Source organism: Drosophila mojavensis, unplaced genomic scaffold (assembly GCF_018153725.1).
Source record: "Drosophila mojavensis isolate 15081-1352.22 unplaced genomic scaffold, ASM1815372v1 contig_36, whole genome shotgun sequence".
Taxonomy (NCBI): domain Eukaryota; kingdom Metazoa; phylum Arthropoda; class Insecta; order Diptera; family Drosophilidae; genus Drosophila; species Drosophila mojavensis.
In genome coordinates, this window is record NW_025318858.1 from 4,382,151 (window position 1) to 4,399,860 (window position 17,710).

The window sequence follows — 17,710 nt, forward strand, 5'->3', positions numbered from 1 at the left end:
GCTCTCTCCACTCGCAAGGAATTCTTAAATGACATTTTTCATATTCAACTCACAAAATATTCGCAACATATAACGTCTTAATATGCGATTCAGAAAAAAGTACAATTGACAAAGCCGAGAGCCGAATTACTTCTTCTCCATTTAAAAGGCCAATTTCAAAACGCCACAGGCAGTCAGTTCATGCAGAAATAAAACCCACAGGAACCGAGCTAATCAACTACTTTTCTAATAACTTTATTTACTTTTCACAATTTGCCCAGCCTAACCTCTCTTTTATGTATTCAGATATCTAAATATAAAATAGTTCTACATGCATTTTTTCTGGCTCAAATATTTCGATAGTCACCAGCTGACATTTTAAATGGCTTTTTCTCTCTATCTCTCTCCCTCCCTCTCTCTCTCTCTCTATCGCAGAGAACTTTACGTGTGCTTCAAGGTAGTTGCATTCCGTAAACAAAGAGTTGCATCAACTAGCAGGTTCAATGAACGAGTCAATGCCGCACTTTCCCTGCATTTAGCCAACCCCGCCCCCCCCTCTCATTCCCTCACGCCCTTTCCAGGTGCACAAGTGGCACTTTTTACTTGTAATGAACAACAACAGCAACTACTAAGTACACAAAAGCATAAACAAAGCAATCGCCGCTGGCATAAACAAAAGGCCTGCATTTTGTAAAACCTGCAGCTGCCGCACTGGGAGGCATTGAGAATGAGGGGAAGTACACAGAAAAGTGACTCAAAGATTCTCTCTGATTGTTTTCTGCCCCTGACTCCTCCCTCTCCCTCTTCCCCTCCCCCCTCCCTCCTTCGTTGCTTACTTCTCGGTTCATTTGACGACACACTTTCTGGGGGTCTTCAACACTTGAGCAAGGTCGCAAACTTTTTGGCAATCCATTAAATATGCTCGCCCGACCGACGACTGACTGGCTGTTTGCCTGTTTTCTAAGCAAATGTCAAAAGCTGTGCAAAATTCCACAAATCCGAGAAAAACAACAAATAAGTAAAAGTAAAGAGTAGTTGAGAAAAAGTTAATGAAGCCCAACGCGCATGTCGAGCAGTCAAATGAAGCCAATAGAGTCGCACGTAGTCCTACGCTTGTCAAGAGATACTAGATAGATAAGCAAAAATCATCGAAATGCTATGAGAAATGGAATAACCACTTCTAAAAGCAAATCATAAGAGAGCAGCAGTAGAGGCAGACCAACAATAATGGGATTAAAATAGAATTTCAGTATTGTTGAATGCTGATTTAAAAAAATCAATCCATTGAATGATCAATTATATATACATATTTATATATATATTAAATATATTTTAAAGAAGTAAAATACAATAAAACTAATTATAATTTGTGGGAAGCTTTTGTTAAGTAACGGCTTGGTGACTACATAAGTTAAATGTGGAGTATAGAAATACATTGTCACAATATAATACAAATATCTACATATGCCCTCATCAAAAATATATAAAATATTTTAAACTGAAAATGTAAATAATTGTTAATATATCAAATTAAAAATTTTAAAGTAAATAAAATAAAAACAAGTAAGAAAGCTCTAGTCGAGACTACTCGACTACGAGATCCCCTGAACCCTTGGAGTAATAGCTATTTCAATAATTTTTCGCGTCTTTCAGCTTACACAAGAAACACGCACACACACACACGCACGCACGCACACACAGGCATACATACACACACATACATACACACACACACACACACACACACACACACACACATACACAAGCAATTACATACATATACACACACAGGCATAAACACGCATGGGCGGCAGTGAGCGCTTACTATCGGAACTTAATTGCTTAATAACTTTTTTGTGGACGTACGATCTTCATGAAACTTTCAGATTATGATTATGACATGGATATGCATGTAGTTGCCAAAGCACAAGTCTCTAGTATTTGAAATACGCTTTTTACAAAAGTGAGGGTGAGGGGGTGAATTTAAGGGTGGGGGGGTAAATTTTAACAAAAACCGAAATTGTATAAATTGCATATAGGCATACATTAAAAATTTGGAGACTCTAGCAATAAAGGTGTAGAAGATATAATGTTATAACTGGTTTTCGATAAGGTTTTTTATCGATAAAAAAAGATCGGGATGAGTTATCGATTTTTAATGATAAACTTGATATGCGCGCTGTAATTACGAACATTTAAAAAAAAATTTGAAGTCTCTAGCTCTTATATCTTCTGAAATCGACGCGTTCATACATAGACGGACAGACGGACAGACGGACAGACGGACGGACGGACAGACGGACAGACGGACAGACAGACGGACAGGGCCAAATCAACTCAGCTCGTCGCCCTGATCAAGAATATATATACTTTGTGGGGTCTGCCACGCCTCCTTCTGCCTGTTACATACATTTCAACAAAACCATTATACCCTGATTTCCCATTGAAAATGGGTTCAGGGTATAAAAATAAATTAATAAAATTCCCAGCTTTAGTCCCAAAAATATATGAAGTAAAATGCTTTGACTTTACAGGTATTTCTACTACAAAATTAATGGTTCCTATTACCTATAATCTAAGCATTATCTTTCATCATATCATATTCCTAAATAATGATTATCAACTGTAAGTCACACGTTTAGGTTTTGTAATTCAAGAAATCAATTTTAAGTCTTTATCATTTATGAATTGTTGCTATTGATATCGTTTTATGGTTCTATTATATTGCTAGTGGGTTCTATTCTTTTTTTTGTATGAAAAGTATAAGTTACATTTCTTTTCAACATTCTTATAACGCACATGATTATATTAAATTATATTAAAAAATGTTTTTGAATTCTTTTCATATAAAATTTAATGTATACACAAAATCTTTTTCGAAATTTCGCAAAATAGATATAAAAATATTTTTTTCTTTATTCCTGAACTTCGCTTTCGTAATCCCATTCCTAAATACCATCGTTTTCTACCAATCATCAATGTACCTCAAAAAATCATCAATAATCAAACTATATTTTGCGATTCACTGTAGATCCGTCTCTTATGCTGATACTTGTAGCAAATTTTATATGCGTAAATAAAGGTTGGCCGTAATTATTTATTTTATTTTCCTTTTAAATCTGTTTTTAAATTAAACTTCCCTCAATTGCACTACGCCCCCATCTCTCTCTATCATTCCCTTTTGACATCCCATTCAATTGCAACGTTTCATATTTCTAAATTCCTTTAGTGACTACCCCTATGTCTATAGCTAACATGTTTATTCGCTTAATGCAAACCAATATTTCATCATGTATGTCTATCTCTCACACACGTAATAGGCGACAAACTCGATTATTTTACAATTTTGTTAGCAAACTCAGTCGATTGACGGCGCCGGACTCCCTTTGCTAAGTTAGTTGTGTTGAGTGCATTCGCCCACACTCAGATTGAGAGTCAATTCTTTTTTTTTTTTTTTTTTTAATTGACAAGCAAAACCCGAAGAGTGGAGCCGATGCCCCTGTCAAATCTCGCCATGCTGTAAACTGATTGAAAATGCGGGCGCAAAACATTCCGCAGCGACCCGCACAGCTGCAGATACAAATGTATCTATGTATCTATGTATCTCTGTATCTATGCAACATTGCATCTTGCAGTGGCAGTTGCCAAGTGCAGCACGCATTGAATCACTCACGAGTGTGACTCAGTCAGCCAGTCAGCTAGTCAGTTCGTCAGTCAGTCAATTATACAATGTTGCCGTCAACTGGTGAAGAGTATCAAGATGATATCTATCAGATACTTAGATACAATTTTTTTCTTTTTTTTCGACTTCTTCTTCGTTTTATTTTCGTTTTCGTTCTCGTATGCAACGCAGCTAACTGAATTTATGTCAGTTTTTATGTGCGCTCCCAATGATGAAGTTGTTGTTAATGAACATGATGACAATCACAATGATAATGATGATGATGACGATGAGCATGGCCTGTCTGAACTTTTTACTTATGCCCGGAGGGTTAGGACACATGTTGTGTGGCTGCCACTGATGCTTCGTCTGTTGCTTGTGTTGGCTTCTTGGCCATTCATCAGCTATGTTGTTTTTTCTCCTCCTTCTTCTACTTCTTATTTTTCTACTAGCTCTTCGTCTGGCATTCGCTTGAATGCATTTGTTGCTATCCAGTTTGGGGCATTTTGTTCGTGCTTTTAATTTGCAGCATAATTAAATCATAGCCAACAGACAAGTGCTGCGTTCAAGCCAGATATTTCTCTGATATTTCTGGGTCATACTTTGGCCAGAATTTATGACAGCTGCTACGACTGCTACGGCTGCTGTTGCTGCTTCGATTTGTGCTAAGTGAAGTCAGCCATAAATTAAAATTGAAAAACATTTTTTTTTTCACAAGCAAAAGTGCTACAAAAAAGTTCTAAGCGAACTCGAGTGTGGCCACAAAGCAGCTGCAAATTGATTGAAAATACTGAGAAGACTCTTTTTTTTTTTTGTTAAAATAAGAGTAAGCAGAGTCAAAATACCAAAAGTTCTTCCAGTAGAAAGCACAAAGTGTGTTATTTACGATTTGCAAATGCGAAAGACTAAAAAACAGCTAGAATTGGTTCTAGAAAATACTAAAAGAAATGAAGGAAAGAGATATGAAGCTCCATGTGACTGTGTTTTTATGAGGCCTAAATGAGGCTGGGCACACTTTTTTCTATATTTAGATGTGCTATATAATATTATATTAAATAAATTTGTAGAGTCTAGAAAATATACTATAATTTTCGAGGTGTTGAAAACTTATATGCAATGCGAAATCAATAAACGGTTGCACTAGAAGATACCCTGTGAAGATTTTGAATAAATGTTTTACTATTATATACGAAATTAAAGATATATGACATATTTTAGAGTGCAACTAATAATATATTATGAGACTAGACAAAGCGTATATATAACAAGTAAGAAAGCTCTAGTCGAGACTGCTCGACTACGAGATCCCCTGAACCCTTGGAGCAATAGATATTTCAATACTTTTTCGCGACTTTCAGCTTCACACACACACACACACACACACACACACACACACACGCACGTACGCACACACAGGTATACATACACACACACGCATACAGACACACATACACACACACACGCATACAGACACAAACGCATACACACACACACATACACACACACATACACATACAAGCAACCACGGATAAACACGCATGGGCTGCAGTGTGCGCTTACTATGAGAACTTAATTGTTTAATAACTTCTTTTATGGACGTACGATCTTCATGAAACTTTTAGATTATGATTATAACATGAATATGCATGTAATTGCCAAAGCACAAGTCTCTAGTATTTGAAATACGCTTTTTACAAAAGTGAGGGTGAGGGGGGTGAATTTAGAGGTAGGGGGTAAATTTTAACAAAAACCGAAATTGTATAAATTGCATATAAGCATACATTAAAAATTTGGAGACTCTAGCAATAAAGGTGTAGAAGATATAATTTTATAACTGGGTTTCGATAAGGTTTTTTATCGATAAAAAAGATCGAGATGAGTTATCGATTTTTAATGATAAACTTGATATGCGCGCTGTAATTACGGACATTTTAAAAAAAATTTGAAGTCTCTAGCTCTTATATCTTCTGAAATCGACGCGTTCATACATACGGACAGACGGACAGACGGACAGACGGACAGACAGACAGACAGACGGACAGGGCCAAATCAACTCAGCTCGTCACCCTGATCAAGAATATATATACTTTGTGGGGTCTGCCACGCCTCCTTCTCCCTGTTACATACATTTCAACAAAACCATTATACCCTGATTTCCCATTGAAAATGGGTTCAGGGTATAAAAATCTATAAATAATATACTAAACACTGAAGATACCCTAGAAAAATTATTAGTTTTTTGAGCTTCCAGAGTATAACAAGAAAACTTTTTAATAATATAGTCGAAAGCTCTAAAAAAAAAAAAAAAGAAAATATAATTTTTAATAACAAGTCCAAAAGAAACCATAGATCAACCAAAAGCAGGTATACAACTGGCACTAGGAAGCAATTCACTGGAATAGAGAGTTCACAACCTCGAAGCTCGATTGCAATTGGACACAGTGTGTCTGAGTCGACAGCTCGCGAGGCCCACATCAAATGCAGCCACGAACTCTGACCCAAGATCAAGACGCAGAGATCTGAAGGCCTTCAGCCAGACACTTGTCATGGTCAAGCCAAGCAGATTCCAGCATAATCAAGCCCCAAACTGTGGCCAGGCCAGTGGCAACGCCCATTCATTAAACGCACGCAAAGCAACAGGCAACGGACAGCGGACAACGGACAGCATCTAGATATTGTAGTACACATGAAGAGACGAGTCGAGTCGGTTGATTCGCTGGAAAGAAATGTCCAAATGCGCCGTGTGACACACTTCAAACTGTCAGCGCGTTTGATGAGGAGGCGGAGAGAGGAAAGGCTGGAATGGGGATCTACCCAAGCCAATTAAGCAATTTGATTTGTGTTCGCGGTCATCACATGCCACACGCACATCAAACAGACTAAGAGTGCGAGCGAGAGGACAGCTCTAATCATGAGCCATAAAAGTCGCCCAATTTGATGAGACATTTGACACAATACCGACGATTATTATAGGGTATATGGCCAAATGCCTGTGGGGAATGTGGAATTGTGACTTTAACTATCGATCATAAAAAAACAATTTTCACTCGCTGACCCCAAAGAATTGACTTCTGTTTTTATGACGTCGCTGCGAAGCGGCAGTTGGATAAGTTATAAAGAGGTTTATAACTCAGCCGAGAGTAAGAGTCAAGCAGGCAGTTAATATTTGCATAAGTAAGCCAAGTCCCATTCAGATCTCTGAGAAGCGTGTAAGCTTGAGCAAAATATGGAACTACTTATATAGAGTATCTTAATGTTGGGTGTATCATAAATATTGGCTTAACTGTTGATAATAAAAACAATTTTCACTCTGTGACCCATTGAATTAACTTCTGTTTATGGCCATAGCCATAAGATAACAGCTGCATGAACCATAAACAGGCACATTGAACTATTGACTGTTTGTTGTTCAATCGCTCAATCAGTCAACCAATATTTAACTTTATTCGACTTCGATATGCTGCTTGAAATATGATTATTCAAATATTTAGATAGGCGATACAAAGTAAAGTCGAGAAATTATTTACATTCCGTCTGAAACGAAACCGAAAGTTGCCGCACGTTGTGGGCGTGGCACAATTAGACGCTTGACCTTTTGTGTTGGGCTGAACTGAAGATTTATGAGGGGCCTAAATCGAATGCAGTTTCCACAAATACTTAACCCATTGTCGCATTGATATGCCACAAAAGAAAAACATTTGTCAAGCTTGCCCAGCTGCGGCGTGCCACAAAGGCGAATGCAATGTGATCAGGTCGAGGGGGCGGGACGGAGGCCGCTGCGTGGCAGGGGAAATGAATGGAAGCTCTTGGCTTTGTTAATCGATATTTAAATTGAGTCAATTTGTGAGCAGCCCCCATGAAGCAAATGAGAATCTTTTGCTGGCAAGTCAATCGTTTCCCATTTGTTGCTGCATTTCTTAATTTGTTTAGTACCTCGCATGTGAGTTTATGTGGGGTATATCAAGTGAAAGAGCTGCTGGAAGTAGTCCAGAAGTTATTATAAAGAATTTCATTTGAAATTCATTGTTTTAATTATATACAAATAAAAACAAAATAGAAAATTCAAAATAATTTACTTTCAATACAATTCAAGATATAGAGTAGAGCATTTATAAATATAAATATTTATTTAAAATGTTAGTTTCTAATTATTGAATTAATAAATATTCTATATAAAATATGCTGCTTTGATTGAAATTTCTAATTAAGCTGTAGCAGCATTTCCTTTTGAGTTTCATATGCAGATTTTCCTCTCTGAGATTGTCTTGGATAATTTTGTTGTTGTTGTCGTCGTCTATCACATCTTCGTTTCTCTGTAAATTATGAATGTGTTAAGCTGCGAGTGTGTGAGTGTAGCTATGGTCTATTCATGCTCAGTCAGTCACACTCACAAGCATACACACTTGCAGAGTGAGAGAGACACTGAGCAATGGAATGGTTCGATGCTTCGACGCAGCACTTGAAATACAAATAGTTGTTGTTGTTTTTTTCCTTATTTTTTATGTTATTCAATTTTGCTTGTTTTTGGAATGAAGCAGCACAGCAACATCGCACGCTCTTGTCAATTGCAGAGCTTGTCAAACTTTGCTCCTCTTTCCTACTCCTCCCCCAGTTTCTTCCTTTTTTTTTAAAGCATTTTTTCATAGCTGTTGCTAAGTGTAGGTGGGCGGGGGGAAGGTGGCATGTCAAATGACGGGCAATACAAACGAGAATCGACTGCACTCAACTCTGCTCTGCTCAACTTTACTCCAGGCTAAGACTTCATCGAAATACGTTCGGAAACAACAAAACATAACGAAACAGCTCCAGCAGCAATCGTAAATAAAGTGCTCAAACGCATTCGAATGCGAAAACATTCTGCAATTGCAAATTGAGATGAGGTCAGCTGCTCGCTCGATAAGCCAATAACTATAAATGTAGTGCAAAATCAAAGCGTTCAATGCACTGTTTTGGCAGCACATTACGAAGTAGATTTACAATTTGAGATTACTTGAAAAAAAAAAACAGCAGAGAATATTAAAAATAAATAAAATATTCGCCTTGGTTATATTAAAAAATTAAATAAAATAGAAATAAAACAAAATCTAAATAAATTCAAATGAAATAAATGTCACTCATCACTAATTTTATAAAAAATTAAATTTGTTTAAGTAAAATATAATACAAAATCAACATAAATTAAAATATATACATATATATTTTTAAATAAATAATAAAGTATAAATACATGTTTATTGTTTAATGTTTATTGTAATGTTTATTGTAAAAAAATGTATACATATACAAAAAAAATAAATAAATAAATAAAAATCATAAAACATTTGTAATTAAAAATATATATTAAAAGAACTAATACAAATAAATTCAATATCATATAAAACTGATATCTGAAAATAAAGGAAATATAAAATAAATTTAAATGTAACAATAATAAAATTGATTGAAAAAAGTAATTAATTGCATATATTGAAAATATTATTATAAAATATAATAAATAGTAAATAGTAAATAGTATTATTAAAAATATTATTAAATTAAAAATTAAATTTGATATAATAATATAAATAATAAATAAATTTCATAATGATAATGATAATTTCCTAAAGTCCGCAAACTATTATTAGTACCATTAAAAAAAAAAACATTATACCCTGATTTCCCATTTTCAATGGGTTCAGGGTATAATAATATATATGTTAGCTATAATTTAATAAAATTTAATATATTCTTTATTTATGCTTTATTGCCGCTAATTGACTCTATGACTATACAGCGCAAACAGTATAATTCCTAAATACCGTGTTAATACACCATGTACTAAAATTCAAATGTTAAACAATTTTTAATTTATTTATGCATCAAGCTAAATCACCGACAAATTGATTTTATGAAGAAATTCACTGCAGATCGCTGCAGGTGAACACATCAAAGTAGCTAAAGATCAGTTTATTTACAAAAATTTCCAATGCATATCTAATCAAATCCAACAATGCTTAACAATGTTTATTTCGAGTAGCCACAAAGTGATTCAGCAGCTTCGCTCAGCTTACATGATATATCATGATATATCCCCATGTCCGTATCATTACTATAATGATGGCCATTATCAGTGATCGGGCTGATCATAGCTGCTCGCGCCGCTGTTCATTTGCATGTCGAAATTTCCACCCCGCCTTATCGCTGGCACATAAATTTGTCACGCTTCACACACTCACACACGAAAATTATGACGTAAAGCAGACAGAATATGTGTATAAAGAAATTTCAAATGAAAATTTAAAAACAAAACAAAAAAAAAAGTCATTATCAATTACGCCACTTAATTATTTTTATTGGAGCATAAAATGCTCCATTTCTCGGCGACAGAATAAAGTCAAACCCAAATGCACGCAGAGCGAGAGGGAAGGAGAGAGAGTGGATGAGAGAGAGAGAGAAAGAGACCGCAGACCACTTTCCTCCACACGCTGCTGTGCGTCTTTGTGTGTGTGTGTGTGTGTGTTTTGGGTGCGTGTGTGTGAGTGTGTGAGTATGTGTTGCACATGTGTCAATGATGTGCTAATTGTCGCGTGGCCACTTTTGACTGACTTTTCGGTTTTGCAGCTTGAACTGCGTACCATGCTTCCCTCCCACTCTCAGTCCCCTCCCCTCTCTTTCTCTCTCTCTCTGTCTCTCTCTGTAGCCCGTCATTCTGTGGCATCAACATTTTGCATATTATTTGAGCTTTTACAGTTTGCTGGCCAATTTGCTGCTAGGGCTTGGCCCAGACGCTTGGCCGAAATTGCCAGAGCGAAGGCGTTTCACACTTTCCAATTCAATTTGCGTAGCGGGAAAAACTGTTGCATTTATATGTGTATGCATACATGTACATATACTAGCTATATTTTGACTAGATATTGTGTATAGCTCAGAGTAATGGAATTGAATTAATTTAGAAAGTATATTTCTTTCATATAGATTAAAACAAATTACTTCCTTATACAACAGATATGATATGAATTGTATGCTCTAGAGTAAATTGAATGACCATATATGTGTATATATATGTATATATGTATAGATGGCTTTGTTAATTGCTTTTGACATTTTTAACAGAAATCCTATCCAAACAGCAAGAGCTACGAAAAAGCCAACAACGAAATCGGCAACGTAATTAGCTCTGTTGTCAATATAAATATTTTTTTAGTCTCTTGCTGCTTTTCTGTCAACTAATTGTCTTTGCTGCAGGCAATTACAACAAATAGTTGGGCTGGCAAAAAAGCAAAGTGTGATAGAGAGAGCGACAGCGAATGAGTAGGAAAGAGAAGCAGATATATATGCAGCATGTCGCGCCACATGTGGCATGCATAATGCAATCGAATACGTTAATTGCCTTTTTGTCTTGATTAAAAAACAATTTCAATCGAATTTTTTGGTTGTGTGTGTCTGTTGCAATAATTAAATTAAAGCTCGCAAATTAACGCCCACGTGATGCCGCAACAGAAAAACAAAACAAACAAAAAAAACAGATAAACTTAAAACTTTAAAAAATTGCAGCTGCCTTCGAGGTTGTTGCTGTTGTCAAAAAAAAAAATAAATGCAACAATTTGTTGCCAGTGTCGCTTGTCTCTGTTAGTTTGCTGCATTGTTTGTGTGAAAGTTGTTCATAAATTTTGATGGGAGTCGCAGTTTAATGTTATACATTACATTAAAAGCCAATTAAAGTTGTAAACGTGCCATGCATTTCACTTGTCAACATGTGTGCGCCCAGGCCTTGGCAACATGTTGCCAGAGAAGGGGTGAAACTCAACAATGTTGACAAGCAGCGACACCCAAGCGCTATTGAATCCGTTTTAGTCCCGCTGATTGATGGGCCATTGACAGCAGTAGAAAAAGATGTAACAGCAGCTACAGCTGCCATGGTGCATGCTAAGTAAATGTGAGCATGACTCAACAAGTTGCAACACCCACGCACACTCAGCGAGAAAGAGATAGACTGAGTAGTTAAACGCCCAAGTTGCGTTTCAGCTCATGATTATCTGTGGGGATCTGCGCTTCAAAAATACAGCTTTTTAGTGTCAATTGCCGCGAAGTTTATATCGCTGATGTTGCGATTGTTGAATATTGATCAGAGAATATAATGGAAGGCAGTTGACTCCGCCGATTAGACGATGTTGCAACTCTTTGCATATGAATTATGAAGTATGTGGCAATGCTTGAGGTGCGGACTATTGAGAAACTGAAGCTATTTGTAAAGGTGCTCAGATGGCACACACAATTATTAGAGGAACTTAAGAGCGGATGGTGTTTTTTATTTGAATCTATATGTATGTATATAAAAATAAATTCCTGTCAAATAAATTAATGACAGTCGTTTTATGTCAACTATTTATTCCTAACTTAGTAGATCATTATATGAAATGAAAATTATATGTAATATTAATTATTATATTATATTAACATATTTTTGTTAACTATGTTAAAAAATTCAAGATAATTTTCTACTTGTAGGATATCTTAATAGTATATAGAGTAAGCATATTATAGCTCGACCATACATCGCTGTATATCTTCTTCAACTGCACTTATATAGTCTCTCAAATATATTTAATATACATATATTTATAGTATAACCCCCAATCATAGATTTTTATTGTCTCACTCTATCTTTCACGTATCAGTGTTATGCCTTTTGCCTATCTTTTATCTATCTATCCTCTACTTATAGCTCATCTCTTCATTTATGCAAATCTTGATATGAAACTTTTCTAAGAGTAACATGAATTCTAATAGCTAGATTCGTTGCCTTTGAAACAAAAACTCTCTTAATGATGCCCCTATTCCATTTCATATAGGATATGTATGTTTATTCTATTTTGAAAAGTTTTCAGCAAATTTGATTTGTGAGTTGCTGCAGCTAGACTTGAATTTCATATCCAGCTGACTTTGGGCTTTGGGCGGCATGATTAGTGGCTTATCTGTGCAACAATCTTCTAAGTGGATCACTTACCACTCATGGACGTCCTGGGTGGCATTTGCCAGCCCTGGCTGGCACTTCAAGATTAAGCACTTTACCAAGAACTTGCAGTTATTGTTATGCCCAGCTCTCTGACAGTTGGCGAAGGCCTAAGGGAGCGAATGCACATATACAAAATAACTCTGCCATGGCCTTTAACATCTCTAGACATTCCAACTAACAAGCCCTGTTCGTTCGCCTTTTGGCAACATTGTCTGAACTACAGCTGAAATAATTCTAATGCCTTTTTCAATTTTCTTTACTCTGTTGCAGGTAAGTGCAGCTGCGAAGTGCTCAGAAGACGCCAATGTGCATGTAAGTAAACAGTGAAGCATTTGTAGTGGAGAACCAACCAACCAACCCACCAGATGCGTTCGAGCTAGTCTGTGTGGTCTGCATTTGCCATTAGGTGAGCCACTCCTGACAACTGTTGGCACTTCCGCTGCCAAATGGCAAATAGCAATTGCTTCTGCCTGTACCTGCCCCGCTCTCTCCCTGTCTCTTCCTCTCACGCTCTTCAGAGGTAGTTGAACCTCCAGTGAACCCACACACTAAAAACTCTATAGCAACAACCAGAGAACAACAACTACGACAACAATAAAGCGGCGTCTGTTTAACGATCGTGACCAATTTGTTGGTCAAATCAACATCGACATGAGCAAATATTTACATTATACGATCGTCTGGCTGGCTAGCTCTGTTCTGAGCCTCGCCACAAGCCCGCCGATCCCCGCCGCTGTCAGTCAACCCAAACAGATTCATGTGTTTGGCATATTCAATTGAGCATGCGAAAACGCACTGAGAGAAATTGTAAAAAATTGTACAAAATATACAAAAATTTATCAATTTAACTAGCGAAAATTTAATAAAATGCATAATAAATATTTAAACAAAATCTTAAAATTGTACACAAATTAAAAAAAAAAAAATAATAATAATCAAAAAAAAATTTGCATTCCAAAGGTCTCTTCAGTACATAAATTTATATAAAATTTTTAGAAAATATGTATGTTCAAAATTGTTCAACTTATTTATTTTGTAGTAACAAAATTGTGTCTTAAAAATTGTATACAAAAGTAAATTCAATTTCTGTCTAAAGTACACAATTTTTCGCTCAGTGTATAGTGCAATTGCAATAAAATTTTCGCGGCTGCCCCACAAATGTGACGTGTCTTGATTTGTTTATAAGCAAATTTGATTTTGCGCCATCTAGCAAATTAATTCGATATAAGTTGTAGTTGCCCCTGCCGCTGCCCCTTCCCCTGCCTCAGCCATTGCCGTTGCAGTTGACTTAATTGAATTGTTAGCCAGAACTCTTGGCGTTGATTTGACTACGAATTATGCGACTTTTGCCTTGGCGCTGAAACTTTGTACAAATCTTCAACTAAAAAACCCTTTTTGACCCACTTGCAAAATAGCTGACCCCAAACAACAGCAACAACAGCAACAACAACAACAACAACAACAGCAACAGCAACAACAGCATGAACAGGAAAAGTACTTTGCTCCAAGTTTATGGCTTTCATTTGCCGTGCTTTCGTTTTCGTATTCGTTTTGCCTTTTCTTTGCGCAGTTGCCACAGAAAATGTGGAGAAAATGTTTATGTTCTGCTGTGGCAAATAACTGGAACAATGGCTAAGCTCAACTTGAAAGACAATTTATCTGCGGTCCACCAAAATCTTAGCCCAGCTTGTGGCACTGAAATAATGTGCCCTAACCACGATTGCCCAACAAAAGCTATAAAATATTTTGCACATTTACATAGAAAGATTTGCTTAAGCTTAACTTAATATAGAAATTATCTTTAGTTGCTAGTGTATGGATAAAATTGTATTAGGAATAGATAATACAGGTAAATAGTTAATTTTGGCTTTTCTTGTAATATGATGTGTAAACTATAAAAGAATATATACTATATCCTATAGAAACGGTAAACAAAATTTGCAAAAATGACGTAAGGGTCCTTTTCTATGGGCCTGTGAAATTTCTGGAATAAGAAAATAAGAAAATAATAATATATATATAATAATATTTGTGAACACACTTCATATTATATAATATATCAATATCAACATATACAAAAATTTATAACATAAATCAGAGTAAAATCGTATATTCTATAAATAAAAAGAAATGTTGATAAAAACCAGGTACTTATTATAAAAACATGAAATATTGCATAATAACGGAAAAAATGCCCATCAAGCTAGTTACATGCGTAATACCTGGTTATTATACCTGCATATGAATATCACATTCGAATTGGATGGAATAACTCTCGATGTGCTGCACAAATGAATGTTAAGCCGCACAGCTCGAGGCTAATGATAGCTTACAGCCAAAAAAAAAAAAAAAAATAATAATAAATAAATAAAAATTTGTATATCTCTCTATATAAAAAATGGTATTATATCTTGTGCATAAATTGTTATTTGGTTGTTTTGTGCGGCGCAGCGTGAATTTATTTGAGCCGAAAGCAATTTGGCGTACTGTCAAACGCACTCGGATGACAAACGAAATGTGAAATGTCAACGGATTGCCATAAAGAGGAGGCGGTACGGCCCTTAGATGAGTGGGCGTGCCCATTAAATGCACACAGAAGCAGCAGCAACAACAACAACAACAACGACAGCGACACAGGCATTTAAACGATTGCAAACATGTTAAGCATCAGCGAAAATATTTGAACAAATATTTGCGGAACATGCACAAAACATGAAACATGGCCAAAAGCACAAACGGCCTGTCCAATAGACAAACGACAAACGGACAGAATATACAAAAATTCAATTTACAGCCCACAATTGTTTTGATTGCATTTATTGTTCTTGCTCGCCTGCAAAAAGGGTATTCCCAAAGGGTGCCTGGTCATCTACTAAAACACACACACAATTATTGAAATATTGCTGACATTTGCAATTTCAATGTGAATTTTCATTTTAATTTAATGCAAACATTCGGCACAGCTGGATTAATTATTAAAATGCAACTGCGAATTCAAATTACTTTTTTTTATCGCTCACTTTTAAATCAAGTGCTGTCTCCTGTGATTATATAAAGCCCATATATGCATATACACATGTATATATACATGTTATATTAATTAACCGAACATTGTTTGCTTGGACAGCTTTTCAGAACTGTTCAGTGAACTGCACTGCACTGCAAAAAATAAAAATAAAAATAAAAAATAAAATAAAATAAATTGCAAACGCAAATGAAAATTAAATTCATTTCCCAATCAGTAAATCAAATCAAAATGTTTGATTTAAATAAAATATATATCCAAATGTTATATATTCACTATTAAAATTTTAATTTATATTGCAGTTATTTATTTATGGCAAACTAAAATGCATATCATATTTTGAAATAATCTAGAATTCATATTTGCCTCTGATAGCAAGCAGCACAATAAAAAATAGGTAATTACATATTTATACGTCTGTTTATTTTTTACAATCGCATTGCATACAAATATTATTGAAATCATAAATACATATCTCTACTAAAAAAATAATATATTATAAATACACAAATATGAAAAAAAAAAACAACAAAAATTAAAAAATAAATAAAAATAAAATAAATAAATAAAAATCAAAAATAAATAAAACGAAGAATTATTTAATCAAACAAAACATTGAACACGCATCTCTTCCAAATTCCGCTTGCACCATCTTTTACATTTAATATTTCAAAAATATTTCAAAGGCTCTTCAAACTAAATTCTTGAGCAACTATAGAAGCAAATATTAATGAAATATAATATGATTAGACTTGGGCAAAATTATTTAAATAATGATATACTAAATTTATATATATTATTTGATTATAATATATATAGTCTTATATATGTATATATGAGTTAAACATTTAAAACCAAATAATTGTATAATTGAATGAGAAACTCTAATGAAGGCAGAAGATAATTATGGAGTGTGAGTTTTTAGGTTTGCCTTAATTTGAAATTAATCTCATATCTCATATCTCATATCAAAAGACCTCACAAAGAGTAAGAGAGAGAGAGAGAGAGAGAGAGAGAGAGAGAGAGTTGATGTAATTGAGCTGCACATAGGAAATGAAATTGCTTTGTTAACAAAAACATGAAATGCAATTCCTATTACAAGAGGGGATATTGTGATGCCTCAGGGAATCTTTACACCCCGTACAGAATCTAATGAGATGTGCACACAAACTACCTGCGGAGCGAGTAGCCTTGAATTGTGGAAGAGTCGGAGTCGGAGTTCTCGGTTGATTAGACTCCATTAGAGGCGGCAACAACAATGGAAATACAAAAGGAGCTGAGACTTGGCAGTTGAAGAGGGAGCAGAGGCAGAGAGAGTAGGGGGTGGGGCTGCTCATAGATACGCTTAACTGTAAGCGCATTCATTGAACTGGGTAAACAGCAGCCAAAGGGTAGCTGCATATACCTACGAACAACAATTTGAATCGCAGACAAACAAAGTTCAAAGTGCAGTTGCCTGGGGGGGCTTAGCAGAGGCTGCACTTGTTTCCAGAGTGGGTTTAATGCACGATAACACGGAATGAAAATGGGAGTGGGAATGGAAATGAAAAGGGAAATACTTGAAATACACGACGTGATAAGCTGGGCAACTCGAGTGGCTAATGAAGCGTGTGGCTTTGTCGCAGTTGACAAGGGCCTTCAATTAGCCTACAGGGAATTCAGAAAGCCAACACAACACGCAACAACCGAAGATACATTGGCTTATAGAGTTTGTTTTTTTTTTTCCTGATTTTTAATTAAATTGCAATCAGTAAAGACAGAAGCTGCGTCCGAACAACTTTCCAACTTGTATAAACTATGCAGACAGACAAACAGAACCAGGCGCCAGTTGTACTCAATCGAACTGATAAAGGAGGCGTGGCAGGGCTTACCCAAGAGGCTCGAAATCCAAAAAAAAAAAAAACGTAAGCCAATGAACCCAAAGTTTCAGATTGATGGAAGAGAGAAATTCTTAAGAAATTCTCGAGAAGTTCAAGTCAACATTAACTAAAGCGAAATGTTCTCAGATGTCGGCTCTTAAAGCCGAACATCATTTATTTAATGCAACGCA

General features: G+C 35.6%; 1 protein-coding gene across 5 annotated transcripts in view; it reads left to right on the forward strand.

Annotated features, from left to right (window-relative positions):
• Window positions 1-17,710, forward strand: part of LOC6575965 (rRNA biogenesis protein rrp36) — an 81,918-nt gene that overhangs the window by 41,924 nt on the left and 22,284 nt on the right. For 3 of the 5 annotated variants that reach the window (XM_015164904.3, XM_015164900.3, XM_015164903.3), the window contains exon 2: window positions 12,906-12,947. The exons of the other annotated variants lie outside the window; for them this stretch is intronic. In XM_015164904.3, coding sequence (XP_015020390.1) covers window positions 12,906-12,947 — 42 coding nt within the window. The remainder of the gene's footprint in view (window positions 1-12,905; window positions 12,948-17,710) is intronic. 5 annotated transcript variants of the gene reach the window in all.